Raw genomic sequence first — 27,416 nt, 5'->3', positions numbered from 1 at the left:
AATGACTTTACATGCGTTTATGTTTAGCATACCTGTCAGGAGAGATCCATGAGCAGAGCCAGGAGAGAGCTCTGAGTGCTGCCAGGTGTGGTCCAAAAACAAAATCACAAACAAGATTTAAGTGAGCTAAGTGAGAATGGGTGAAGACAGGTGAACAGCCACTGTAGAAAGTGGGAAAGTAAGGTCCGAGAGGGGGTACAGTGGGGAGAGCCCTGCCCTTGCATGTGGCTGGTATGGGGTCAGTGCCTGACATCTCATCTGCTTCCCTGAGCACCACCAAGAGGAATTCCAAAGTTTAGAGCCAGGAGTAAGCCCTGAGCATCACATCACAGGTGTGGCAAATAAAGGCCTCCAAAATTGGTAAGTGGGGAGAAGGTGAAGGTGAAGGTGAAAGGAGGTGAGGCAGGCTAATGCTAAATTCTAATAGTAAGTCAACTAATCAAGAATAAAACGAGAAACCAGGCATGATAATAAGATGCATCTGAAGAGAAGCTGTGTGTACTAGCCTCTTCCTTCCATTCTATTTATCACCTTAGCAAAAGCACCAGTTTCCACAATGCCGGGACCTTGTGAAGGCTGGAGATGATCCACAGTCGGATACCTCAATGGTTAAGATGTTAGGCATAGGTAGAAGAAACAGTTCAAAGAACTGTGCTTATAGGGCCTGAGAGATAGCATGGAGGTAGTGCGTTTGCCTTGCATGTAGAAGGACGGTAGTTCGAATCCCATATGGACCCCTGAGTCTGCCAGGAGCAATTTCTGAGCGTAGAGCCCTGAGTGTTGCCGGATGTGACCCCCCCCCAAAAAAAAAGAAATAAAAAGAACTGTGCTTATAAAACCTAGAAAAACTGAAGTCTGGCTTGATTCACTCATTAAAAACATCCTACTATCTTGCCCAGTGGTTTCACAAACTTTTCATGCACCAAATCTAATGGAAAGTTTATTAAACTGCCTAGGCTGATCCCAGAGATACCATCTCAAAAGCTCCAGGGAAATGTTCAGCTGCAGATCCTGGTTACCTCATGGTTCTGATGCAAATGGAATCCTAAGCACTCAGAGAATCTGAGAGACATGATTCAGGAGAGGAGTCTAGGCAGATGGAGGGTCTGGTCATACAGGGGGAATCACCCATTTACCCAGAGATGGGAGTGATGGGGTTGGTGTCTGAGGCCAGGAAGATGCCTCAACAAGCCTTTTCACATCCCAAATCCTTTAACAAAGTGGGACACTAAACTGGACTGTCACTGGCAGCTCCTGATCTCTGGGCTCATAACTCTGAGGACCTGCTTCATTTTTTCACCTTAATAAAAAGTTTTATACTTGTTTTGTTTTTTATTTTGGGGCTATACCTGGAGTGGTGTTGCTCAAGGCTTACTTCTGGTTCTGCATGCAGGGAGCACTGCTGGCCAAGCTTGGGGAGCCAAATGGGGTTCCAGGCAAGGGCCAGAGATTGACAGTGTGCAAAGTACAGCCCTGCTGCATACTATGCAGCCTCAATGCCTTTTTTAAAATTGTGATTTAATTCTGGGGCTGGAGAGTAGCATGGAGGTAGGGCATTTGCCTTGCATGCAAAAGGATGGTGGTTCGAATCCTGGCATTCCATATGGTACCCAGAGCCTGCCAGGGGCAATTTCTGAGCGTAGAGCCAAGAGTAATCCCTGGCACTGCTGGGTGTGACCTCAAAACAAACAAAAAATGTGATTTAATTCAAATATTTCTGTGTTAATGTATATCAAGGCAAAAAGATATGCATGCAGTTACATTTTCTATTGCTAAAAAGTTTATTTTTAGTGTACTTCTGCACCTCAATTTCTAAGATTGTATGTGATCCCTGTTTGATAATGAAGAGATAATGGAATGAAAATATTAAAGTAAGAAATAAAGTGGCATGAGTCAGTCTATATAGCTAGATTTCCTTACCTAGAAATGCACTTATAAATGGCAAGTTCTGTACTTTCAGTATGTGATTGCTTTTAGTAGTAAAATGAATTTTATGGAAAAAAAAAGTAGCTCTTTTAGGGATTCATTCAAAGCTTAGCTTTTCAAAGAATGTAGCAGAAATTAAGGAGAATACTGACCTACCATACTGAGGTTAATTTGCCTCCCACTGAAAGGTCAGTAAATAGAAAATTTTCATTCAATCTAGACTCCAATAGTACATTACTACTTTAGAAGTTGGGCCGGAAATGAACACATGATGAGAACAATGTGCACCATAAAGGAAGCTACAAAAAAGGACAAGAACTTTCCAGACCAAAGTATAGCAACAAAGACTGGGAGAAATGAACAGCTTAAAAAAAAAAAAAAAAAAGATAGCCCAGCTCCGTCCTATGAAGTTCAGGAAGGTCTATCAAAAGATCTGTATCTTCTGAAATTCAAAATGATTTTATTCTTCTGACACATATCAAAGACCAACATGTGACTTCTATGATGAGAATACCAGGAATAAATCAAAAAAGCAAATTTATATCCTATAAAATCAAAGGCTCTACTTATATAAAATGATCAAATCTCTCTGTATTTTAGGATGTAAAAAGTTTAAACCCCCAAATTATATAATGTTCTTTCTTCCACAGGTTCACACTGCACCTCCAGTGTGTATTTACATTTCAATATATTTATTTTTATTTAAACTGATTTTCTATACTTATACTTATATTTTCTATACTTATACTTTCTATACTTATACTGGAAAGGGTAAAAAGGCAAAGAAATTCATTCTAGGACAGACATTAGAGCTGGGAAAGAGGTTTTATACCCTTGTCTTTGTCTAGTGAGAGTTGGACAGGTCCAAGTTTGCGCCCCAAAGGCCTAAAGTATTGCTTAGTAAATGAAGTTTAAATGAGCAATAGAGGCCCGGAGAGATAGCACAGCGGTGTTTGCTTTGCAAGCAGCCGATCCAGGACCAAAGGTGGTTGGTTCGAATCCCGGTGTCCCATATGGTCCCCCGTGCCTGCCAAGAGCTATTTCTGAGCAGACAGCCAGGAGTAACCCCTGAGCAATGCTGTGTGGCCCAAAAACCAAAATAAATAAATAAATAAATAAATAAATAAATGAGCAATACACTCATCTACTGATATAAAACCTACAGAAAGGACCCCAGAATTGAAGATAAAGTGGAACACAGAGAGCAAGGCCAGTCCCTCTAAAATATTGCAGGAGATGGGAGTTGGGAGTCAATGGGTTTTTAGTAGAACTAAAAGTCACTGAGTTCTAATGAATGTGCTAATTCCTTGCCTCATGGCCTGGCTTCCAATTTTCCACTTCTTTGAGGTCATATATCTATGTATACATATGTATATATGTATTCATATACATATGTAATGTTTATATTACATGTATGTATATACATACACATGCAGTAGGATTCTCCTGCTCACTAGATACCAACAGAGCAAAGAATTTAATGGGGCTTCGATAAACATTGGTAGAAGGGCTGACGACAGATCAGAAAAATTAGCTCAGAATCATAATTCCAATTCTCCTAGGCCACTAAATGTTCCTGAATAAGAGAAATCCAAGGGTCGGGATGTGGCTATATGGCCAAGCACATTCCTACCGAGTGTGAGGTCCTGGGTCAAATCCCTGGCACCTCAACATAATTAAAAGAACCCCATGCGACTTTGGACATTTAAGGCTTCCTTGTTCGGATGAAATGGCATCAAGTAAGTCTGTTTTCTCTTCTGAGTCGCACAATCCTGCACCCTCTGTTCTAGTTTTCATTTATTGGACAAGCCTTGCAGCTCCTTCCTGACCTGCTGATGTGCCGATGAATGTGGCTCATTTTTTTCTTTAGGAAACTGACAGTCAGTGTGTCCTGGCCGGGCAAGAATGCCAGAACAGGCTCTTTCCTCCAGTCCCTGTTGGAAAACCTGGGCTTATTCCATTGCATTTCCTCTCACTTCTCCCTGAATATAAGCAGAAGGACTTAGCTTAGCTTTCCTTAGCTTTCCTACATCTATAATCTTTTTTAGCCCATTCCTCTAGCCAGGTCATGTTTCAGAATTTTGTTTTTGTTTTGGGGTCACACCGGCAGCGCTCATGGGTTACTCCTGGCTCTATGCTCAGAAATCACTCCTGGCAGGCTCAGGGGACCATCTGAGATGCCGGGATTTGAACCACCGACCTTCTGAATGCAAGGCAAACACCTTACCTCCATGCTATCTCTCTGGCCCCAATGTTTCAAAATTTTAAATTGGTCATTCTACCTCGTTTTGGAGTGGCTGAAAATGGGCTAAGTGATGGAATTAGAGAGGTAACAGTGAGTGGGGGAGGGAGCTGGTTTTGCCGTGGGCCAACCCAGTTGAATTCTCTGAGCACCACCAGGTGTGATACCTCAGCACAGAGCTAGGAGTAAACCCTGAGCAGCCCTGGTTGTGGCCCCAGATTTGCTAAGTTATTGCCTATGACAACTTTACCCAGGTCAGTATTTTCCTGGGTGGGCAAACAGAAAAAGTAGCTCCTCACATCACACAGTGAGTTGAATGGACTTTCACCCTACACTTTGGTGGCAGCTGTATTTCTCCTCACTGAGATTTAGAAATGACAGTACAGCAAGGTTCAGAAGTCCATCCAAGGCCAACGTGCAGATGAGCAGCTACTGCCACTCTGACTGCAGAGTCCTTGTGCTCAGTTACCAAATCCAGCCGCTTCTCTCTCTAGCCTACTTTGGCCAAAGCTTCCCAGGCTGGACCCACCAGTCAACAGTCCTTGGGCACGGTTGCAAATCCTTAACCAAATAATAGGGCTCACAACTCAGTTCTTGATTACCCAAGTCTCTCTGCTTGCCTTGAGGGTTGTGCAAGCCTGTTTAGGACAGTAAGTGCTACAGGGCACAGACACTTTCCAAGGCTAACTTTGATGTTGCCTAGAGCAGAGGAGAGAGAGGGTCCTGGAGTACGGACCATCCCTGCAAGCCTCTGGCTCCTCCCAGAGTGAGCACAGCAGGGATGCCTGAAGAGGTAAGTTTTCTCTGCCCTTGGTGGTGAAAACCAGATTGTTCCTTTCTGGAGGAAACAGAGTCACAAGGAGGAAGTGGGGGGAAACTTGACTCTTGTCCTGTAGCCTTAGTCTAACACCTTCAACAGGTTAAGCAGAGCCAAGGGTGGACCAGTTCCATGCCAGAGGCCTCATTGGCTCACTTAACCCTTTGTCTCCTAGGCCAGTTTTTCTGACCCTCCCCTGCAAGACCCCTTCCCCTCTAGGGGGAGAGGGGACACTATGAACCTTTGAAGAACATAGCTGACTTCTCTTCACTCCAGGTTGGAATATTCCAAGGTACACAGGAAGAATTTATAAACACTTGTTGAAGTGAACTCACTGGAACTCCACTTAAGGGCTTTTGCTATCAGCAACCTCTCCATGGTCACCGTCAAGGTTGGGAAAATAACAGAGTCCTTCCGTGTACACACACACACACACACACACACACACACACACACACACACTCGCGTAATTTCTTTTCTGAGACAACAATCCAATATACACAGAAACAAAATAACTTTGACCATGCAGGTGAGAAGCAGCAAAATTGACATAACTCTTTTTTAAATATAAATTGATATATATCAATATATATATATGTTTGTGTGTATTTGTGTGTGTATATATATATATATATGTTTGTGTATATTTGGTTATTGGGCCACACTCGGTCGTACTCAGGAGTTACTCTTGGCTCTGCATTCAGAAATTGCTCCTGGCAGGCTCAGGGGATCATATGGAATGCCAAAATAGAACCCAGATCACCAAACAACCCCCCACACACACACTGTATTATTGCTCTAACTCCCAGATTACACAATTCCTAGACATTTGGGAGGACATGTTAGATTTGTTCAATTCCTTTTCCTCATTGGCTTTTTTCTTCTCCAATTGACATGGTTTGAGGCTTCCCTAGGTAGTTCTTGGGGGTTATACTTGCACATGCTCAAAGGGACCAAGAAGTGGAATGACTAAATCCGGGCCCCTGAGCCCTTGGTTGCAGCACAGGTGCTCTGACCTTGTTGCCTTCTCTGGGGCACAAACTACCCACCTTTTAATACATAAAAAATAAAAAATAAAAAAGAATAATCTTTCCCTTATCACTTTCTAGCAAGCAGGACACAAATTTGAAAACAGAGGTAAAGATATGAGTTGGAGATGCAAAGGAAAGTTTATTTATTTCCCTCTCATTTCCTTAGGCAATCTGGCACCCTGGTTACTAAAGGACACTAAATTTTCACCTGGAGATGTAAAATACTTGAACTATGCTAAAACAATTTTGTTCAAGAGTATAAAATACAATTTCCCTTCTTGGCGCTTAAGGACTACAGATAGGTGTTTACCTCGATGCAAGGTTCTGTTTTTCCTTATCTTAAGAATTGCTATTCTTCATATTTTATTCTGTAGCCAATGAATAACCAACAATGATGCCCAACTCTGAAATATGGCTTATTTCTGCACTTACCTCTAGACTTAACTCTAGACTTAACTCTCTCTAGACTTCCTTCTAGACTGGCATGACTAAATAAATAATTAATCACTCTACACTTAGTGTCAGAAATGCTTGTATTGCCCAGGAGAAGGTTCCCAGTTGCCTTTTCTGTGTCCAGGTTGTCCTCAAACAGGCCTGGGCCAGAAAGAGTCCTTATTCATCACTCAAAGTGCCATGTGGCATGAACAAGGTCGATGCTGTGGGGTTCATATGTTTTGCTTTCATGGGTGCCTGAAATAATTTGTTTTTGCAGCTGTACCAGTTGAGTGGAGGTGAGTGGACCAAGGGCTGTTCATTGTCTGTCCAGAGGCCTTTGGGCATCTTCCTGTAGCTTCTTTGCCCTCAGGAGACTGATTCCCACCAGAACAGACATATTTCTCCTCAAAATAAACAAGCCTTGCTTCTTAGGAAATGAGAAGGGACCGAAGGGCTTAAATTTCCATAGCTTGATCTAGACTACCCCCAGTATAAAAACAGCAATTTTTTGAGTCAAAATTTTAAGAACAAATTAGCCCAAAGGCTAAATCCTCTTCTTCACAAATGAGAAATTAGTAGCTACACTACTTTGGGGGCCTTAAAGCTCCCTCACCTGTCCCTGCCCCCTCATATCTCTCTCTCTCTCTCTCTCTCTCTCTCTTCTCTCTCTCTCTTCTCTCTCTCTCCCTTCTCTCTCTCTCCCTTCCTCCTCTCTCTCTTCTCCTCTCTCTCTCTCTTTCTCTCTCTCTCTCTCCAGGCCAGCTCTGCATTCAGCAGAGAGAAGTGAGCTCCAAAGAGGCATTTGTCAAAAGACTGAAGGCAATTCAAATTCCTGCCTACCTGTGGGTGGAAGTCAGAAAGGACAGTGGGAGCAGGGCTAGAAGAGGAAGCCAGGAGGAAAAGGGGGGACTGAAGATGGAGGAGAGAGAGCAAAGAATATTGGGGTGTGTGTGACACACACACACACAGGTCCGAACCACATGCTTCTTTATATCGGCGCTTCATTGTCAATCAGTTATCCCAGGCCACAGGGGCTCAAGGGGGCACCCCCCTCAAACAAAGGGCAACCCTGTTGTATTACTATTTAAACACTTTTGCTAAATAAATAGAGCAGCCCCAAGGTGCTGTCAAGTCAAGAGAATTTATAACCAAAAAAAAAAAAAAAGGAGGGAAATGGAAAACCCACCTTCATTTTCCTCTGGTCATCCCTTTCCCGTTGGGACAAGAGAGGGTTATTACTGTAGCCTTAAGTCCCATCTTTGTGTTTCTTCCTTTGATTCCCTCTTGGACCCAACCACTTTTGGGCACTAATTTGTCAGAAGGAACAAAGAGAGGATTTGTCCCTCTGGTAAGGTCTCAATTAGGAATGGCTTGGGCTGCATTATTGCCATTCAGAGGGCTCACAATGCCAGTAATTACAGGAATTTGCACTAAATGGCTGAAGAATTCACAGCAAAACTTCCTGGGGCCCTGGGGGTTGCCCCTCCCCAGGCTGGGGTAGGGGCGGAGGAAGGCGAACCCAAGGCTCCAAAGCCCAGGAGATGTCAAGATGATACTGTAGAAACTGAGGTTCAGGGCACTCCTCCATGCAGGGTTGGCTCTCCTGCCTCTTGTGCCAACCTTCTCCACCTGGTTCAGAATCTGGGGACCAAGTGAGCTCATCTGAGTTCAAAGCAGAAGCAGGAGGAAGCACTGAGATACGTGTGTGAGCACTTACAGGCAAGGGCCTAGTCCTTTACTGCAGTTCTCAACTGCTAGGTGGGTACTTGGTCACTGGGTGATCGCAGGAAAACATCTGTATGCCTATGTCAGGCATATATGAATAATTGCGTATCTGAATCAAGAGGAAATAGTTCTGTGCGCAGGTCAAATTCCTAAAGGAAATGACTTTGTTGTTGTATAATCTACTTTATGTGGTGCTTTGCAAACAACCTACCTCAGAACCACATATCAAAACTGTATACCTGTCTTAAAAACTGTGTAATTATTTGTTTTTAGCATCCACATTTTTATAGCTTTTTTAATATAATTTTTATTTTGATCATAGTGGCTTACATATTGTTGACAATAATATTTTAGGTACATATTTACATAAAATCAGGGGGGATTCCCATCACCAAATTGTCCTTCCTACACCTCCATTTTTGTCCTACCTCCCATATCCTCTTCCCTCACCCCCAGGGCTGCTAGAATATGTGGTCCCCTCTGTATCTAACCTACTACTTAGTAGTCTTGCACCTTTTTGGTCATGGTGCCTCCTTTATTTCCCCCTCTAACTGGGAGGCAGGACTAGCTAGTTCAAGTTGCATGGTTTGTTTGAAGAAGAGAAAAATAATAAACTGGGGTAAGAGTCTAATACGACGAAAATGGGCGGAATCCTTCTAGAGGCTCTCATCATCGATTTGAGAGACGAAGGAGAAAAAGAAGGTGAAAGACTCCACCAGTACAAAAAGAAGTGTCAAATATCCAGTGAGGACTCCAACAATATCGATAAGCACCACAAAAACAAACAAACAAAAAAACGCCATGCTCTTGAAATAAGAAACATGGCATAGCACATAAAGAAAGAAAAGAAAAGAAGAGAAAAAAATAAGTATAACTGGGGACAACAACTTCAATAATCACACCCAAACAGAGAAATCGACAAAAAATAGATAGGTAAATAAAAATAATAATAAATGAAGATAAAAAAATAATATATAAAAAATAACCAAGGTTTTGTGCTTTTTGGTTTTTTGTTTTTTCCCTCCTGCCCTGGCACAGTAAATATTGGGGTCATTCAAAAAGAAATTCACGGCCTAAGAGATATGGGGATATGGGGTTTCTCCACCCTTGGAGTATATTGTCATGGGATCAACTATAGACTCTGTTCAGGATCATTTACTCTCCCAGTTAGCATCCACATTTTAATGCCGCACATAAACCCAATCCTCATTCATCAATTTGCTAAAGACAAGCAGCCTCATTTTCTGCAAATTGTGTATCTGAAAAGATGATCCCAAAACCATCGAATTCACCATTTTTATTTTTGGTTTTTGTTTGTTTTGGGGCTACACCTGGTGGTGCTCAGGGGTTACTCCTGGCTCTGTGCTAAGAAATTGCTCCTGGGAGGCTTGGGATATGTGAGATGCCAGGGATCAAACCTGGGTCTGTCCCAGGTCACCCTCGTTCAAGACAAACGCCCTACTTCTGTGCTATCACTCTGGCCCCTGAATTCACCTTTTCTAAAAACCACTGGCAGCTGATGTGTCTCTGCTACCTTCTTCTGTGGCTCGGGGTCAAACCTTGAGTCCAGCTGAAACAAACTACCCGTTTTTTTTTTTTTCGTTAGCCTAAAATGACTGAATATCTGAGATTTTCCTAGTCCTGGCACTGGGCATGTCTTATTGGATGTGTGGGCCCAACTCTCATCAGAGTTGCTCCTTGGCACCAATCTGCCCAGGTGCACTCCAAGTGTTTGGCACAGAAGAAATCCAACATGCCAGAAAAGCCAGAAGGAAGAAAAGAACTGAATTTTCAGAGGCAGATTTTCAGGAAGAAGAATCAAGCATTGAGTGAACTATAGCAGTACCATTATACAGTTAGGGCCTAAACCCAGGAAAACAAACAGGCCCACCCAGTGCCCAAAATGAGATTAGGAAAATTCCCCTGGGTCCCTGGGAAGGCAGAACCAGAAGACAGCAAGCAAACAGGCTCAGTAAACAAGGAGCATGGCTTAATCCAACATCTGCTTTGCTCAGATAAGGGTCAGGAATATGGATGTGTGCCTTGAATCCTCAGGATGAAAATGTTTAAACTGTGTGCCTACCCCATGCTCGGGGCTCCAAGTCTCTTGGACTTGTGGGCTCTCTGCACTGAATCCTAATAAACCTATTCTGCATGGCGACCTAACATCATGCCAGGATCATCCAGACAGGGTCCAAGATAGCATCAAGACCACCATGGCTGCAGCTTCCTGAGCAAGGGAGAGCTTGGAACTGGAGAGAAAGTTCCATGGACTAAACCACAGATCATCAAATAGGACTATAAAAAAGTTCAAGTGAACGGTGAAACATACACACACAGTTATGCAAAGCATGTATTTTCAAAACCCTAACTAACCAGACCTTTGGGGGAAAGTTGTCCCCTGTTCTCCTAAGGGCTCTCTGAGTTCCAAAGAAGACAGAGAATTCCTCACCTACAGGAAGAATTTCACAAAAACAAGCCCACTGCAGTGTTCTGTCAATGTAGAAGCCAGCATTGCAGCTCCCCAAATCGCAAAGGAATTACGTCACACTCAGGCTGCCTTCGGGTTTGAAAGTTACTCAACAAAAATAAAAGGGGGTAGGTGAGGATTAAACATGCCTTGTGGAGAAAGGCTCCATCCCAGCAGGAAACACGGTGAATTAGCTTCTCCATAAGACAATAAATAACATCAAGAATCAACCCGAAACAGCTTACTGGATGATTCTGGCATTTGGGAAGGTTCATCAAGCTATAATAACCAGTCTTATCACTAACTGGGTGTCTTCATGAGGCTAAAAAGTTAAAAGACTTACAGGCACCACAAAGCGGCAGCTGGCTTAGAGGAACCATGTTTGTAAGAAATACAGATCAATTTTTAAAGTCCCATCTGTTCTCATCATCTTTGATGTTATAAACAGTCTCTCCAGCGATTTATCAAACATTCCCAGGTTTGCCTAACAACCTTGGTGCCTTTTTCCTTTTGAGACTCTGCCCCCTACAGGAGACAAGTATTCTAAACAGAAGCAAGAAAGCCAGTGTACTCTGCACAGATGCTTCTAGAAAACCTGGGAAACCAAGCCACTGAAGGTAACATCTTCCAACAGTACTGGGAATAATGCAATGGAAATAGTCCACTTTGAACCTCGCCACACTACACAGATGAGCACTGTGGACTTCTCACTGCAAAACCAAACCTACCTACCTACTCACAGGCTCAATAAGTGTCTCCATTTGAGCCAAGTGGCTCCCATCCTCTCACACCTGCATCCTCTCACACCTGGTTCATGGTGTTTCTACACAGGAATCCGTATGGCCCCCTGAGCCTCCGGGATACAACAAGGGGAACCCAAGTAAAAAGTATGTACATGGGGGTAGGTAGGGGCCATGGCAAGTCTAGGGAGACAGCAGGTAGAACAGGGTGACCCAGTCAGAAAACAAGATCGGTTGGGGAAGGGATGAGAGCCTTGTTCACTGCATGAATCTCCCTACTGACTGCTTCCACCTACTCTCCAAACTGGCACTTTTGGGGAGCCCTGGTTCCCATAGTACAGGGAAATGCCCTGGAGCAGAGGATGCAGCATAAATGCCCAAGTTCTCCCAGCCCAACTCTGACTCCCACCACCACCACCATCCATGCAGTGTCTCATAAGCTTCCTGTCCTGCCAACCTGCCTGCCCTATTTCCACATCTCCAACTGCTCCAATTCCACTGCATTTCTTCCCCTCACAGTAGAGAAATGCTTCTCACATGGCAAAGAAGTAGGCAATGGATGGTCCAGCAAGAAGCAGGACAGAGACAGGCAGGTGCCCCGAACTTAGGGGGCTGCCAAGTGACAATCCCCAAGAACATCTATGATGTTGCTTCCTTCTCTCAAACTTCCTGATAAGTGATTCTAGTCTGCCTTGGCTGTCCTCCCTGGTCCTCATAACATTACAAAAGACTGAGCCCATCGGCATTGAGACCACAGAGGAGTACCATTGCTCCATGAAGGATGGAGACGAAGCTTTCAGGATGTGACCATTCACCTGAACATGAATCTGTATCAGGATTATGTCAGACACAGAAATGTCAAATGTCACAGAAATGAAAAGTTCTAAACATCTTGGAGCCTCATTACAGTGGGTAGGGTATGGCCTTTTATGTGGCCGATCCTGGTCCCATCCCCGGGACGCCATATGATTTCCCCCCAACTGAGCCCTACAGGATGTCAGGAGTGGTGATCCCTGAGCACAGAGTCAAGAGTAAGCCCTGAGAACTGCCAGGTGTGTCCCTTACCAAAAATAAATAAATAAAATACAGTAAATTAAAATAAAAATCGTGTTCAATCCAGAGATTCCTTCTTTCAAAAACATTTTCCAGGGATGAGAGAGAGAGAGGAAAGAGAGAGGGGAGAGAGAAGAAAGACAGGACAGAGAGAGAGAGAGAGAGAGAAGGAGGAGAAGGAGAAGGAGATAGGCACTTGCCTAGCATGCAGCTGACTCCACTTTCATCCCTGTTATCACATATGCCCAATGGGTACAACCAGGAGTCAGCCCTGATTACTGCTACATGGAGCCTAATCACACCCCACCTGCCTCCTCCTCCCCCCAAGTCACAAGACTAACACACAATCCACCTTGACTGCTACTTCACGCCTCTCAGTAGTTTTGGGAGCCTTGATATTACCAGGAAGGCTCAGGCTCACCAGGCTCACACTGTCATCGAGTCATCCCCTGCTGAGACTCGTTCTGGACAGGCACTAACTGGCACCTGCCCTCTGGCTGCCAAGCCATGCAGGGCCTGATGATCTTTCGGAAGGACATTCTCTAATGTCTGCATTCATGTGGCCTTAAGTGAGGGGCAGAAAATATGGAGCTAAGGCAGAACAGAGGGTCTGCCAGAACCAAGGCCTTCTGATGGTCTGATGCTCCTTCCTGGAGCACCCACTCTTCCCGGGGAAGGGGGGTGCTGAGTGGCCACTGCTGCCACCTACCCTCCAGAGTGGTAGCAAGGGTGGTGGGAAGACAGACACAGCAGGCAACCACGACCACTCAGGACTCTGGAGTGGATTTGGAGCTGGACACCTGTTGATGTAGCAGTGATTGAACTTGGACATGCCCTTTGAGCACCTTCTGTGATGGCAATTGGACTGGACACACCCTTGGAAATGGACCCTAGACATGGCCCTTGGACACGTCCCATTGTGCCAGGTATAAAAAGAAAAACTGACAATTGAAGAGGGAGCCCAGGGTAGAGACCACAGCAGTGCCAGCCAGTCCATGGGAGCTGGATATAAAGCATCAGCGAGATGATGCCTGCACTGTATCTACCCTTCATATTCTATTTTCTCTCGAACCCGGATCTACAGGCTTCCTCCCCAGCCCCTCTGGCCAGTATATTTCTTTTCTATTTTTGTTTGTTTGTTTGTTTTTGGGCCACACCCAGCAGCACTCAGGGGTTACTCCTGGTTCTGCGCTCAAAAGTTGCTCCTGGCAGGCTCGGGGGACCTTATGGGATGCCAGGAATCGAACCAGGGTTCATCCAGGGTTGGCCACAAGCAAGACAAATGCCCTAACACTGTCACTGTGCCTCTGTCTGAATCTCTCTCTCTCTCTCTCTCTCTCTCTCTCTCTCTCTCTCTCTCTCTCTCTCTCTCTCTCTCTCTCTCTCTCTCTCTCTCTCTCTCTCTCCCCGAGAATAAAAAAAACACTTGGTTTCCACATCCCTCTCTCTCCCAGGTGGAGAGGTACACATTGACGTCCCTGGGGCTACCAGACCCCAAGGTCCCTGTAAGCCTTGCAGCACCCAGCCTTGCAGTTTTGGGCCTCTGCAGCTATAATGAATGCAGCCTTGCAAATAATTGCAGTATTCTGCAGACACCAACTCCTACCTGCACATTTGAAGCTCTGGGCTGTGAGTCCTCGCTCCAAGGACAGAGTCGTGAGGATGCTCAGAAAGCTGGAGGTAACTGACTGGCGCTGCTGCTTCCGCAGCTCCTGCCCACCAGGCAGGCCCTGGGGCTTGGACCGAAGCGTCACCTGTGGGTTCTGCTCCGAGCTTCGTGCCAGGTTGGCCGCAGTCCGCAGCGCCTCCATCCACTCCTCAGCCCGTTGCCGGGTCTCAGCACGCAGGCGCAGCACATCCTGGGGGAACAGGACCTGGAAGCAAGAGTCACAGCCGTCCAGGTTGTCCACCTGCACGGCCAGACACACATCCACATGGTAGCTGAGGACAGGGTCCTCATCCAGCCTGCCTGGCTGGAACGCCAGAAGGTAGGCCTGGCTCAGCACGAATGTGAACACCTTCCAGTTGTTCTGGAGGGTCAGCCTGTATAGGGTCCCCGATTTGAGAATGTTCTGGGACTGCCCGGAACCATCCATCATGGAAGGCGGCAACAGCAGCCTGATGGGGTTCTTCTGGAAACAATGGTTCCCGGGCTGGTCGACCAGATGACCAAAGCCAGCGGCGGGGCCCAGCTCCTCTCGACTCGGGTATGGAGGCTTGGTGGCATGGACGCCTTCCCACAGCTTCTGTCCCCAGTCCAGGGTCTCCCATGGCGACTCAGCCTTCAACTGCAGCTGCGTGTTGTCGTACAAAACAGTGTCTACCAGCCTGGCCTCGAGGTTGCCCAGGACTGAGATGCTGCGGAAGTGAGAGAGCGGGTAGCTGGCACAGAGGGCTGGGTTACCACTGCCATCCAGGCTGTAAATGCACAAGCTGTGAGGGGAGAGCTCGGCATAGCAGCCCTGCCAGCAGCTGTCCGGATTCTTGCACAGCTCCAGGGAGCCTTTCTTCAGGAGGTTCGGGAAGGGCGACTCGTGATCTGCAGAGGAAATAGCATAACAGAAAAGAGACCGAGAGTTAATGTGTTCATAGGGACAACTTGGTGGAGATGAAAGGGTGAGGCATGTCACCAGTCACCAACATGAAGGCCAGACCAAATTAGCAGGGGACTGTGAGAGGAATCTCAGATTTGAAGGCCATAGCTGGGATGGAATTACGAGTGCAAGGGGAATTAGGAGAGCCTGAAGTGATAGCACAGCGGGGAGGGTATTTGCCTTGCACACGGCAGAACCAGGTTTCATCCCCGGCATCTCATAGGGTCCCCCCAACCCACTAGGAGTAATCCCTGGATGTACAGCCAGGAGTAACCTGGATCACTGCCGGGTGTGGCCCAAAAACAAATAAAAAGTAGGGGGACAGTGTGATGGGCAGAGCTGTGGGTAAACAAACTTAGGGGTACATGGGAGATCAATGCCAGGAGGGCAATGAGACAACAGCCCTTTGTCAGGTTGATTTTGCTTTCAGGCCTCATTCTAGAAGCTACCCAATATGTGAGAGCACACAGACTCCCTGCCAATACCCTTAGCTTTCTGTCAAGTGGTGGACCGAGAATGGCTAAAGACAAAGGCAGTATGTGAATGCTCTCCTCACAGTGCTCCTCAGATGGGCAATGCATGAATGTTCCTCACAGTAGTCCTCACAATGCCCTACACACAATCACTTCAGTTCCTGGGCTCTCCACCTTAGGGCAGTCTTGACCTACCAGCTGCCTGTAGGTCCCTCATCATCCTGAGTCATTTGTACTGCTCTTGTGTCATCTGCTCACTACTGCACCCATTTCCGCTGCCCCTCAGAGCCCCCCAACTCCACTCACCTCTCCGTAGGCTTGCCCCAACTCCCCCACCCCCAGCTCTCATCCTGTGAGGGCACATATGCTTGAACTGAGCAGACAGCACAAACATCCAGCTGCCTTGGGTAAACTTTAGGTGTTCTCTTTATTGTTCTTTCTGTTAAAGAGAAATGCCATGTGATGCTCAGGAGCTGTGCCCGACTCTGCTCAGGGACTACTTCCATGGTATTCAGGGACCTTGTGGCAACTGGATTGATCATGTATAAGGGCAAGTGCCTTCACACCTGTTCTCTTTTTCTGAATCAAATTACCTCTATAATGGAGGACTCCAACTCTATTACAATCATTTAAGATAGATCTCAATGAAAAAAAAAGAAAAAGCAACATCTGAAGGAGTGTCCAGTCTGTATCTACTGGTCTGTGAACTCCATAAAGATAGGGAGAGATGTGTTCTTATCCTCTGCCACCAGACAGCACAATGCCTGGCAGAGTAGGTAATAATAAACTTTCAGAATAAACAAAGTTGTTGGCATTGGACAGAGAGCACAATGGGGAGGGTGTTTGTCTTGCACGTGGTTGACCTGGGTTCAGTTCCCGGCAGTTAGGGATTAAACCAGAATGGGTCACATGCAAGACCTGTGTCAGCCTGATACTATCTCTTTGGTATTAATAGATTGTGTGCCAATGAAATTGTCTTTGATTGTAGGAAGCTGGAGCACTATCTTTTGTGGGGGCCACCAGTGATGTTCAGGACTTATCCCTGGCTCTACACTCCAAAATCATTCTCAGTGGACTCAGGATCCACATAGGTGCCAGGGAGTGAACACAGGTGGGTTACTTGCAAGGCAAGATGACTTGATACTATAAATCTATATTTAATTCTGTATGAAATTGCCAGGCATGCTGCATTTGTTTACAGTATTTCAAGAAGACGCTTCTTAAAAATGAGCTCTTAGTTCCCCACATTTCAGGAAATTGGTAACCCCAAAAAGAGAAAATATAGTCATAGAAAAGCCACCCCCAATGTCAAACACTTCGTTTCAGAGTTCCCAGGGGCAACAGAAGACTGCCAGATCTGTTAGGTTTTCAAAATGGTACCATGACCAATGTTCAATAATGTCACCATTGAAAACTGTCCCAGAGCAGAGAATTAGCTCTTGGTGTCCTGTTTTAGCAACTGCTTGTGCTGGCTAATCTTGCTGAAGGGAGGCTCAGTTTAGCAAGAGCCCGTGTTCTAAAACTACAGGAACAATCCCACCTCAACAGCTTCCATCGGCTTTTCAGAAACATTGTCATTGAAAAACACAGTCATTTTACTACAAGTACCAAATTGGGCATTTTTTTTTGGATGGGGGTAGTCCACACCTGGCAGTGTTCAGGGGTTACTCCTGGTTCTACACCCAGGAATTGCTCCTGGAAGGCTTAGGGATCATATGGGATGTTGGGGATCAAACCCAGGTTCATCTCGGGTCAGTATTGTGCAAGGCAAATGCCCTATCGCTGTGCTATTACTCTGGTCCCCCCACCATTTTTTTTTTGATCCTCAAGTGAAAAAGTGAAAAAAAAAGATAAAATTCAGGAAAAAGAACCCAAAGTGTCATGATTTTTTTCTAACCTGAAAGAAAATCTCTGTGTGAGCATGCCCCTGAAGAACCAAGAACAAGAAAATGCACGCTTGAGAGTGAGTACCAGTTATAGGAGAGTGACCACGGAGGAGACCACACTCAGCTGGGCCGTCACAGGCCTGGCCACCAGCAGAATCACCATGCTCAGTCAAGTGGAAAAGTGGCCCGACCCTGTATCTGTGTGCAACTGTATCTGGTGCCCAACACAGGCCACAGCACAACCTTCTGTAAAGAAACATTACAAGACAACAGGGAAGTTCAGAGACTAAATCTGAGGCCAGACAGAGGTGACAAATAGCATATGGGTCCCTGGGCTGTGGAGGATCCCAATCATTCTGGCCTGGGACTAAGAGAGACATTCTGAAAGAGAGGAGGACACAGAGGCCCTCAGAAAAGATGGTGGGCTCTGCCCGTCCTCTCCGGGAAGGTGAAGCGCAGCTGAGTGGGACATGTATCTGCAGTAGTTGATCATTGAATATTAAAGATTGTGGGGTATGTGTGATAAGCAGAACCCAGGCTCAGTCCCAAAGATGAGATACTGAGCAGCAAATATCTCTCTTGCTCAGCAACCAGGAGCTCTGGTATAGAAGACAGTCAACGGTTTACTACAATTCAGTATGAAAGAGGGAACCATTTCCTGGCCACAAACCAGTACAATGCTAGTTTGCAGAAAGTAAATAGCAGAGCATTATTCCAGGGCCAGGGGATAGTGCAGGGACTAAGACATTCTCCTTGGATGCACCCAGTCTGGTTCAGTCCCAGGGACCGACATAGACTGAACACTGCCACGAGTGAATCCTGAGCACAAGAGCAGAAGAAAGCCCTAAGCCAGGAGTCCTCAAACTTTTTAAACAGGGGTCCAGTTCACTGTCCCTCAGACCATTGGAGGGTCTGACTATAGTAAAAACAAAACTTATGAACGAATTCTTATGCACACTGCATATATCTTATTTTGCAATGAAGAAACAAAACAGATACAAATACAATATGTGGCCCGCGGGCCATAATTTGAGGACCACTGCCTAAGCAATGCTGGGTTTGATCCCAACCCCCTCCCCACACAAGAAAACAAAAACGAGAAATATTTCTTATGGGGTCACTGGAAAGAGACTATGCCAGGAGAAAATAGGAAGAATTGAAAATATTACCCTAATTTTCATGAAGTTTCCAATTCAATGAATGATATGAATAACACTGTGAAATGTGTCAGATATATATAGTGCTTACTACATTTTAAGCATAGTTCTAAAATGCATTTTAAATATTCAAACTTAAAATATATATATATTGAGGTGAGTACTATATTATCTCACACAGGAAGGAAAAGGAAGGAAGGAAGGAAGGAAGGAAGGAAGGAAGGAAGGAAGGAAGGAAGGAAGGAAGGAAGGAAGGGAAGGAGGGAGGGAGGGAGGGAGGGAAGGAAGGGAGGGAGGGAGGGAGGGAGGAAGAAAGGAGGGAGGGAGGAAGGGAGGGAAGGAAGGAAGGAAGGAAGGAAGGAAGGAAGGAAGGAAGGAGGGAAGGAGGGAGGGAGGGAGGGAAGGAAGGGAGGGAGGGAGGGAGGGAGGGAGGGAGGAAGAAAGGAGGGAGGGATGGAGGGAAGGGAGGAAGAGAGGGAAGGAAGGAGGGAAGGAAGGAAGGAAGGAAGAGAGGAAGGAAAGGAGGAAGGAAGGAAGGAAGGAAGGAGGGAGGGAGGGAGGAAGGAAGGAAGGAAGGAAGGAAGGAAGGAAGGAAGGAAGGAAGGAAGGAAGGAAGGAAGGAAGGAAGGAAGGAAGGAAGGAAGGAAGGAAGGAAGGAAGGAAGGAAGGAAGGAAGGAAGGAAAAGGAGGGTGGTTGGGTAGAAAGGAGGGGCAGCCATGCCTGTGATTCAGCTGCCTGCTGGAGCTTGGATGGCACAGCTTGGTCTGTTTTCACCTAAAGCATCATTTTTCTCCAATAAGTCTCAGAAATTCAGTCCAGGTCTCCATGACCAAAGGAGGCAGAAAGTGCTGTTGACCTGCCCAGTAAAAGTGCTCATTTGGGTTGCTGTCCTGGGAGAAGAGAGACTGGTAGTAGATGGGGTGAAGAGAAAAGCAGTAGTAGTGGAGGAAGGGGAGTAAGAACCACCATTGGTGAGTCTTTAAACTACTCAACCAAACTCAGGAGGGGATCCAGGGAAAGGAAATCTGCCCAGACAAATTTAAACTCCATGGACCCTAAGATCATGGCTGGATCCTCCACCCAAGGACCCAATCAGTGGAGACCCACTGGATCACATTGGGTCTCTTTTGAGGAACCCTGACTCCTCACACAAGCCTGCTGATATTCAGAGCAGGGGTGGGAGACAAAAGGGCCACGAGTGGTTTCTGAGTATTTATTTCTGAGGCTGGACAGTTCTACAGACTCAGCCCCCAGGAGGCTGGAAATGAGGCTGCAGCTCGTAAGACCAGACCAGATCACAGCTCCTGCTCTCAGATAAAACCCACCACTAATTTCTCCAAATTGGGCAGATTCTTTCGCGAAACTATGAGCCTTTTCTTCACATCTGCCAGCTAATTCCAAAGACCTGAAAGCTTCATTTTCCCAGTCTTGGCTGAGTTTGACAGAGACGCAACTGAGGCTGGCCCATTTCCACAGAAGCATGTGGGGATGGTCACAACCTGAGATCCCTGTGTTAGATTACACCTTATTTTACCTAAAATAAAGATCATCCCTGGTTCCTTTGTATGTTTGTTTACAATTTGGATTTCTCCCGAAACAGAAATTGTCTTACTTGTAAACCTGGGTGGAACTGACTCAGGATAGCCTGAGCTATCTATCCTTATTTACCCTACCTAGGATTGGTCTTTGTACTCAATAAAAATGCAGTTCTGACAGGCAGCTGGCTGGAGATACAAGGTAGAAGACTGCCAGACTACATGTATTCCACCCTCAGCCTGGTTTGGATTATTTCATGTATGACCCTGATTAAGACTTATTCACCTGTGGTTAGAGATATGAGATGTGGAGTGATTTTACAAGTAGTGCCTGAACAGGGACCTGAACCTTGCATCCTCCTAACCATGATGGTGGGCACCCACTTTACACCCCAGTCATGAGAACATGAGAACATCTTTTCTTCTGTCTGCTCCCCAACTGTGCCAGGGAGAAAAGTCTCAGAAACTTGGCAAATATCCTGCCAGAAGACAGATCCCCTATGACAGTGATGGCTAACCTTTTTGAGCCTGAGTGCCCAAACTGCCACATAAAACCAAAGAATTTCCTCAAAATCGCCAGCATGTCAATTAAACCTTTTTTTTTTTTTTTTTTTTTTTTTTGGTTTTTGGGCCACACTCGGCGTTGCTCAAGGGTTACTCCTGGCTGTCTGCTCAGAAATAGCTCCTGGCAGGCACGGGGGACCATATGGGACACTGGGATTTGAACCAACCACCTTTGGTCCTGGATCGGCTGCTTGCAAGGCAAAACACCGCTGTGCTATCTCTCCGGGCCCAGGTCAATTAAACCTTAATAACAAGATTTTAGTATCTAAAAACTATGTGGCACGTGCCACATATCTTAATTTCTTAATTGCAGACCTTCCTGTGTGAGAGCTGCAAGGCCTTCCTGTGCCACCACTGGCACGTGTCCCATAGGTTCGTCATCAAGGCCCTATGAATTCCTGCAAGATTATAAAGGCGACCAGGTGCAAAAGCCACTATTACAGTTCACTTTCCAAAATGCTATTCCAGACTCATATTTCAACATACTTGAATCTCTGACTCTTTTTTTTTATTAAATATATTTTTATTTAAGTAACATGATCATATTTGGGTTACAGTCATAACCAGAACACCCCCCTTCACCAGTGCAACATTATCCCCTCCCCCCTTCCCATCCCCTGCCTGTATTCGAGACAGGCATTCTACTACAGTAATTTGTTTTTAAGTACAGTAAGCTGTATTTTTTCCTTAAAGGATAAGAGTAAAAAAAATATAGTAAAGGTGTGATAGTGGCAATCGCCAATGTTTGCATAAGTCCAGAAAAATGGAGAAAATGGAAAAAAAAATTCTTGACCTGATTACAAAAATGCCTCACCCCAGAAGTTTATTGGCATAAGACAGACTCTTGGTTCCAGGCATACCAGTCTATCCAACTCCAGTCATTCTCGAGGTCCCGGTGAAACTTTTTCACACTTTAGCTATAGTTGGTATCCAACTCCAGTCATTCTCGAGGTCCCGGTGAAACTTTTTCACACTTTAGCTATAGTTGGTATCAGACATTTATATTTAAAGACTCTGGATTCTGTGCATTTCTTTCGTCGATGTCAGGCTGATGTGGAGTATCCTCTAGTTTCAGCATATCATTAAATGCAGAGCGATCTGCCCTGCATGCAGACTGTTGCTGAGTCGCCTGGGTGTTGGGAGTACTCTTTGGAGTAAGTCAATGCCAAAGCAGTGGTAGGTCTTCTTTGGTAGAGGCTTGGATCCTGGGAATGTTAATGACAATTGTGGTTGTTTCCATAGTTCAAGTGTGTGGGGGCGATGCCCATTCTTCTGAGGCCTGGGCCAAATCATTATGCCAATGTTCAGGGTAAAAGGCCCATTACATTACCAAATTTATGTTCCCATCTCTATTAGATAAGAACTTGTTTGCATATGTATTATTTTCCCATTTTAATGTGCCTATGCAAAAGAGAAGCAATGCCACAAGATATTGTTGGTGCATCTGGGGGCCAATGAATAAAGTCCAACATTTCCCGTAACTTGGTATAAACGTGAAATCTATACAGTTACTCTTCTACCAGTATTGCTTATAAAACAGATCTCACAGGGGGAAAATCAAACAATCAAATAACTAATCTAGTGGGCAAAATTGTCACAAATGAGGATATTTGAAAAGAGTTATAGATGTTAAGGGAATACATCTGAGATATACAAAAAAGATACATGTGACCCTTTTATGTTTTAAAAAGAAAAAAAAAAGAAAGAAAACAAGGGTATTTGAAGACAACAGGTGATAGTTGAGTTTGAGACATGTTTTGTGGCATTACGGAACCCTATCAAGAGTCTCTGACTCTTGATCTGTCATATGTGAAAGAGAGCCTGGAGGAGATATGGCTCCTCTACTTGGAAACTGCCACAGAGGTCATGGAAATTGAGGATCTGATGCCCTCTTAACTTTGCTGAATATGCAGAGTGACTAGAGAGGTTTTCTTAGGGAGAGCAATGGTGAGACAGCTCAAAGGGCTGAATTCCATGGGCCAGAGCGATAATATAACAGGGAAAGTGCTTGTCTTGTACGTGGCTGACCCCAGTTCAATCCTCAACAGGAAAGATCTCTGAGCATAGAGCCAGGAATAAGCCTTGAGCACTGCAGGGGGAGTCCCCCTTTAAAGCAGATAGGGAGTCAAGGTTTGAGCCCAACACCACGCAGTCCCTGAGCTCTTTTGGGAGTAAAATGGATCATAAAACCAGAAGTAGCCCCCGACCTACCACCACTGGATGTCACCCCTCAAAAAAAAAAAAAAAAAAAACCCAGGGCCCGGAGAAATAGAACAGTGGTGTTTGCCCTGCAAGCAGCCGATCCAGGACCAAAGGTGGTTGGTTCAAATCCTGGTGTCCCATATGGTCCCCCATGCCTGCCAGGAGCTATTTCTGAGCAGACAGCCAGGAGCACTGCCAGGTGTGGCCCAAAAACAAACAAACAAACAAAAAAAAAACCCAAATTCTAAGATAAATCTAAAAAAACTAAAAAAGAACTGAGGTGACTTTAGAATTAATGGGTATACCTATTGCTACAGGAATTTAAGAGTACAACTATGCTCTGGTTGACAGGAACTGACAGCCACAGCGTGCCCATCCCAGATACCAAATAAGGAATTGAGTCTTCTGCTGATAGTGCTCTTTTCTTCTGTCCATCACCATCCCCACCCTTGATGAGAGACCAGAGATAGCTAGTGAAGTACAGAAAAAGATAAGGAGTACAAGTCATAAGTTTGGGCGTGCGCAAATACATTAAAAGGATGAATGTGAAAATAATGTAAAACGCTCAGGACAGAAATGATGCCTTTCCTTAACAGCCTTACCTAGAGCTCTAAAAGCACCTGCCTGATACATGTGGCAGACCAAGAAGTGAGCCTTGAGCACAAGCTGGGTGTGGCCCTCTCCCTGCCTCAACCCAAATGCCTTAAATTAACTTCAACAGATTTACTAAACTGTAGTTCTGTCTCAAGGCACTCTTCGAAACTGGATGATACTCAGGAAAACATTCTATGTGCCAATATGGAACTTCAAGTAGCGACATAATGGAAAGAGCAGATGTTGGATTTCTTTGTCTAAGAGTTTCTCAGAGGGCTGGGCAGAGACTAACTCCAAGAAGGGCTGGCCTTTTTGAGTGACTCAAAAATCATCAGAAATCACATCAGACAGGCTGTGTGAGTAAGGGTCTCCTTGGGGAAAATGATGGGCAGAAGGATACAGGATTGGTTATGTTTCAAAAGAGAAAGTGTGTGTGTGTGTGTGTGTGTGTGTGTGTGTGAGAGAGAGAGAGAGAGAGAGAGAGAGAGAGAGAGAGAGAAAGAGAGAGAGAGAGAGAGAGATAAGGAACTACAGAATCACAGAATCTCCAGATTCTAGACTATGAGAGTCCAGCTAACCTCTCTGATCCTTTGGATCCTCCCCAGCCCCATCCCTTGCTTTCTTCTGCACCATCCATGCCCTCACTGTTACCAAGAAACAAGGTCCCTCTTCTGTAACTCTCTCTGTCCCCACTGTCCTATTTCTCCAGCCTTTTTCCTCCACCTTCTTACACTCAGTGTCACTTGTTCACTAATAAAACTCCCCAGAACATAAAGAAAACCAGTCCCCTCAGACACTCCATGGCTGCCTTTCTCTCTCTAGGGGCCTTCTTAAGTCTGCTACAGTCTGAGAAGTTCTACAAGATGGGAACATGTCTTCCTCTATCTTTACATCCTCCCTAGCACCAGATAACACCCATGTGTGATCCACTGAGCATCAGTGGCACAAACAGGCAGTAAATATATTAGCTCCACGGAGAAAGCATCATTCATTGATCATGGGAATATTCAGAGTAAAACACATGCAAGATCTCAGAGAGGGAATTATTAGCCAGAGCTGTCTTTTCACTACTACTCTGCATAAGGCAGGTCTGCCCCATCAAGGGGCCAAAGGAAAAGTGGAAGGGTGGGCTTCCTGAGACACAGGAGAGAAGGGGAGACAAGTCACACATACATACCAGTATTGCCTTGGGCATCTTCCACCTTGCCAGGTGAGGGCAGCAGACAGGAGCGCCGGGGAAATTGAGAGCCCTGAGTGACTGGCTGCAGCTGTGGCGGCTGCAGGGGCCTGGCCTGGAGGGCTGCAGCCCAGTCCCTCGGGGTCATGTCCGACCGGGACCGTGCGTGGCCTGGCTTAAAAGCAGAAGTCTCATCCAGCAGGTCGTTGACAGAGCGCGGCCGGTCTCTCCGGCGCTGGTAGAGGTTGAAGAAATCGAAGGTGGTCGCCTCCTGTCCCAGCCAGGAGAAAGGGTCAGGCACCGTCCCTCTCTGGCCCGAAGGCTGTTCTTTGGCCGGGAAGGCGGACAAGGATTTGGTTCCGAAGCGATGACTGTTACATGAGTCCCACAGGAAGCCTCCTGGGCCCAGGGCAGTGACATTTTTCAGCACAGCATTGTCAGTGACACCGCTAACTACCTCATGCCCTACCAGCTCGGGGACCTCCTGAACCCCGTAGACCTCTGCCTGTGGCACAGCCTTTTCCAGGGAACTGCCAAAGTTGTGAAAGAAATCCTCGGTCACTTCTAGGGCCGGGCTCACGTCGTCCACCTCCAAGGCCTCCATGGTGCTAAGCCCCCACAGCTGGCCCGGGCAACAATGTCCTGAACATTCACCCAGTGGAGAGTGCCGCAGCCACACAGGGGACCCAGGGAGAGCTGGAGACACCCTCACCCAGCCACCAGAAGTGGAAGGTGGGATGGGATGGTCCAGGTCACAAAAATCACATGCCACTGCCAGTGGCCAAATGCAGAAGCCCAGTTCAGCTGAGGTTGCTCTTCAGGGAGCTCCGTTGATGACAGCAAGAGTTTTCCAAAGATAAGCCACGGCCTGCCTCAGTTTCCTGGAAAAAAATAAAGCAACATTGGTCCAAGTTCAGTGTGCTCCACAAAAATCTACCCAATTCCTTCTCCATTCTGCTACCTCCCTGCCCAAAGGCGACCACATGAGACAGAAATCCTATTGTCCAGCTCACACATGACATGGCCTCTTTGTCATAAGACTCACAAGAGTGGGTGGGACATTGGATAAGGAGAAGGCAGAGCAATGGCTTTTCCTCACACAGAGGAGCCTTTGAGGGCAGCTGTAAAAAGACCACAAGGGACACCTTAGTGACATGGTCACTAAACCAGAGAGCATAAGAGACCAGAGATTCTGTCGCTGAGCCCAACGAAATCAGCCTCAAAGTCATGAGCACACAAGACCTGTCACCATCCTTGAACTCTGGTGAGCTGTTGGGTCTGAAAGCAGGAAGGGGACGCTGCGGGGGCAGCCCCTTGATTCCTGTGGAGCCAGATCACTGCACTATGCTGCCTGGGCTCAGTGGGTACTTGGGAAAGTCTCCAAACTCCCCCTGGATTCAAGTGCTGGTGCTGAAGTACAGCTCTGTTCTCAGGCCTCAAATAAGACCCCCTCATGCACATATGAAAAATGCTAGAAAATGCTCTCAGGCCCCATGCCTTTGAGGCCTGGAGAACAGACATTGGCAATGATGCTGTGCAGGTAGGTGAGAATAGTTCTTCATGGAGAATCAACATGTAGAAACCAGGGCCACCGTTCCCCGACTTCACGACCCATCTCTGCAGAGAAACTGAATAGATGCAAACTATTTTTCTGGGGGTTTCCCTGGCAGCCATGCCCACATCCCATAGCGGTGACCATGTGAGCACATCAGACTAGCTCAGAGCCTAGAGTTCCCAGAGCACTATGACACCCCCAAATTTCTCAATACTGACACCCTGGAAAGAGCAGACCTAAGTAGATGGGAAAGAAGCAGAGATACCAAGTGGGCTTAACCAACACAGCACAGAGTGTCTCGTTCGGCAGCAAACAGCTCAGTGAACCCTCCAAGACAATGACTGGATGCCCCCAGGATAAAACAGAATCATGGTCACAAGTTTTCTTTCACTCGAGTATTTTTCTATCATTTCATTACCATTTAGTTCTAACAAGTAGAACAAAATAAAGTATTTTGTCCCTGCCAAAGGGGTGAGCTTAGGGATGGGTGGGAAACTGAGGACAATAGGAGGGAATGAAGTTAGTGGTGAAATTGGTGTTAAACAATGAATGCTAGAAATGCTGTATTATGGAACAACTTCGTAGGCCATGGTGCAAAAAGCAATTTTATACATATATATATATATATATATATATATATATATATATGACTTCACACTTCTTAGAAAGTTTAACATCTACTAGTCTTTCAAGATCTCTCAAGATTTTATTTATTTATTTATTGGTTTTTGAGCCATACTTGGCAGCGCTCAGGGGTTACTCCTGGATCTGCATTCAGAATTGCTCCTGGAAGGCTCAGGGGACCATATGGAATGCCAGGAATTGAACTGGTCCATCCTGGGTCAGCTGCATGCAAGGCAAATGCCCTACAACTGTGCTATCTCTCTGGCCCCTCTCAAGATCTTCTTATAGATTTAAATACTCCCATTCAACTATGAGGGATTCTGTTGATTATAATTATTTCAATAAAATAAAAATGTTAAAAAAATGTAAATGCTCCCAATAATGAATACATTTTGTCCTATCAATAAAATCAAATTTAGCTCATCTTGCCAAAAAAATTAAGATCAAATAAGTAAAAATAAGGGCTGGAGGGATAGTACAACCTGACCAACCCAGGTTTGATCCCTGACACCCCATATGGTCCCTAGAGCCCCACCAATAGAAATCTGTGAGCACAGAACCAGGAGTGTTCTCCCAGTACCACTGAGAGCACCCCCCAAAAATAACTATAATTCA

At 45.8% G+C, this 27,416-nt stretch overlaps 1 protein-coding gene across 1 annotated transcript in view; it reads right to left on the bottom strand.

Annotated features, from left to right (window-relative positions):
• Window positions 1-25,445, bottom strand: part of PLEKHM3 (pleckstrin homology domain containing M3) — a 156,089-nt gene extending 130,644 nt beyond the window's left edge. The window contains exons 1-2 of the mRNA XM_049773194.1: window positions 24,623-25,445; window positions 14,046-14,978 (exon numbers count right to left, since the gene is read on the bottom strand). Coding sequence (XP_049629151.1) covers window positions 14,046-14,978; window positions 24,623-25,226 — 1,537 coding nt within the window. The 5' untranslated portion in view covers window positions 25,227-25,445. The remainder of the gene's footprint in view (window positions 1-14,045; window positions 14,979-24,622) is intronic.
• Window positions 25,446-27,416: the final 1,971 nt, after the last annotated feature.

Source organism: Suncus etruscus, chromosome 5 (assembly GCF_024139225.1).
Source record: "Suncus etruscus isolate mSunEtr1 chromosome 5, mSunEtr1.pri.cur, whole genome shotgun sequence".
NCBI classification, from domain to species: domain Eukaryota; kingdom Metazoa; phylum Chordata; class Mammalia; order Eulipotyphla; family Soricidae; genus Suncus; species Suncus etruscus.
The sequence above is the reverse complement of the archived record's forward strand: the minus strand, read 5'-3'. Positions and strand labels throughout refer to the sequence as shown.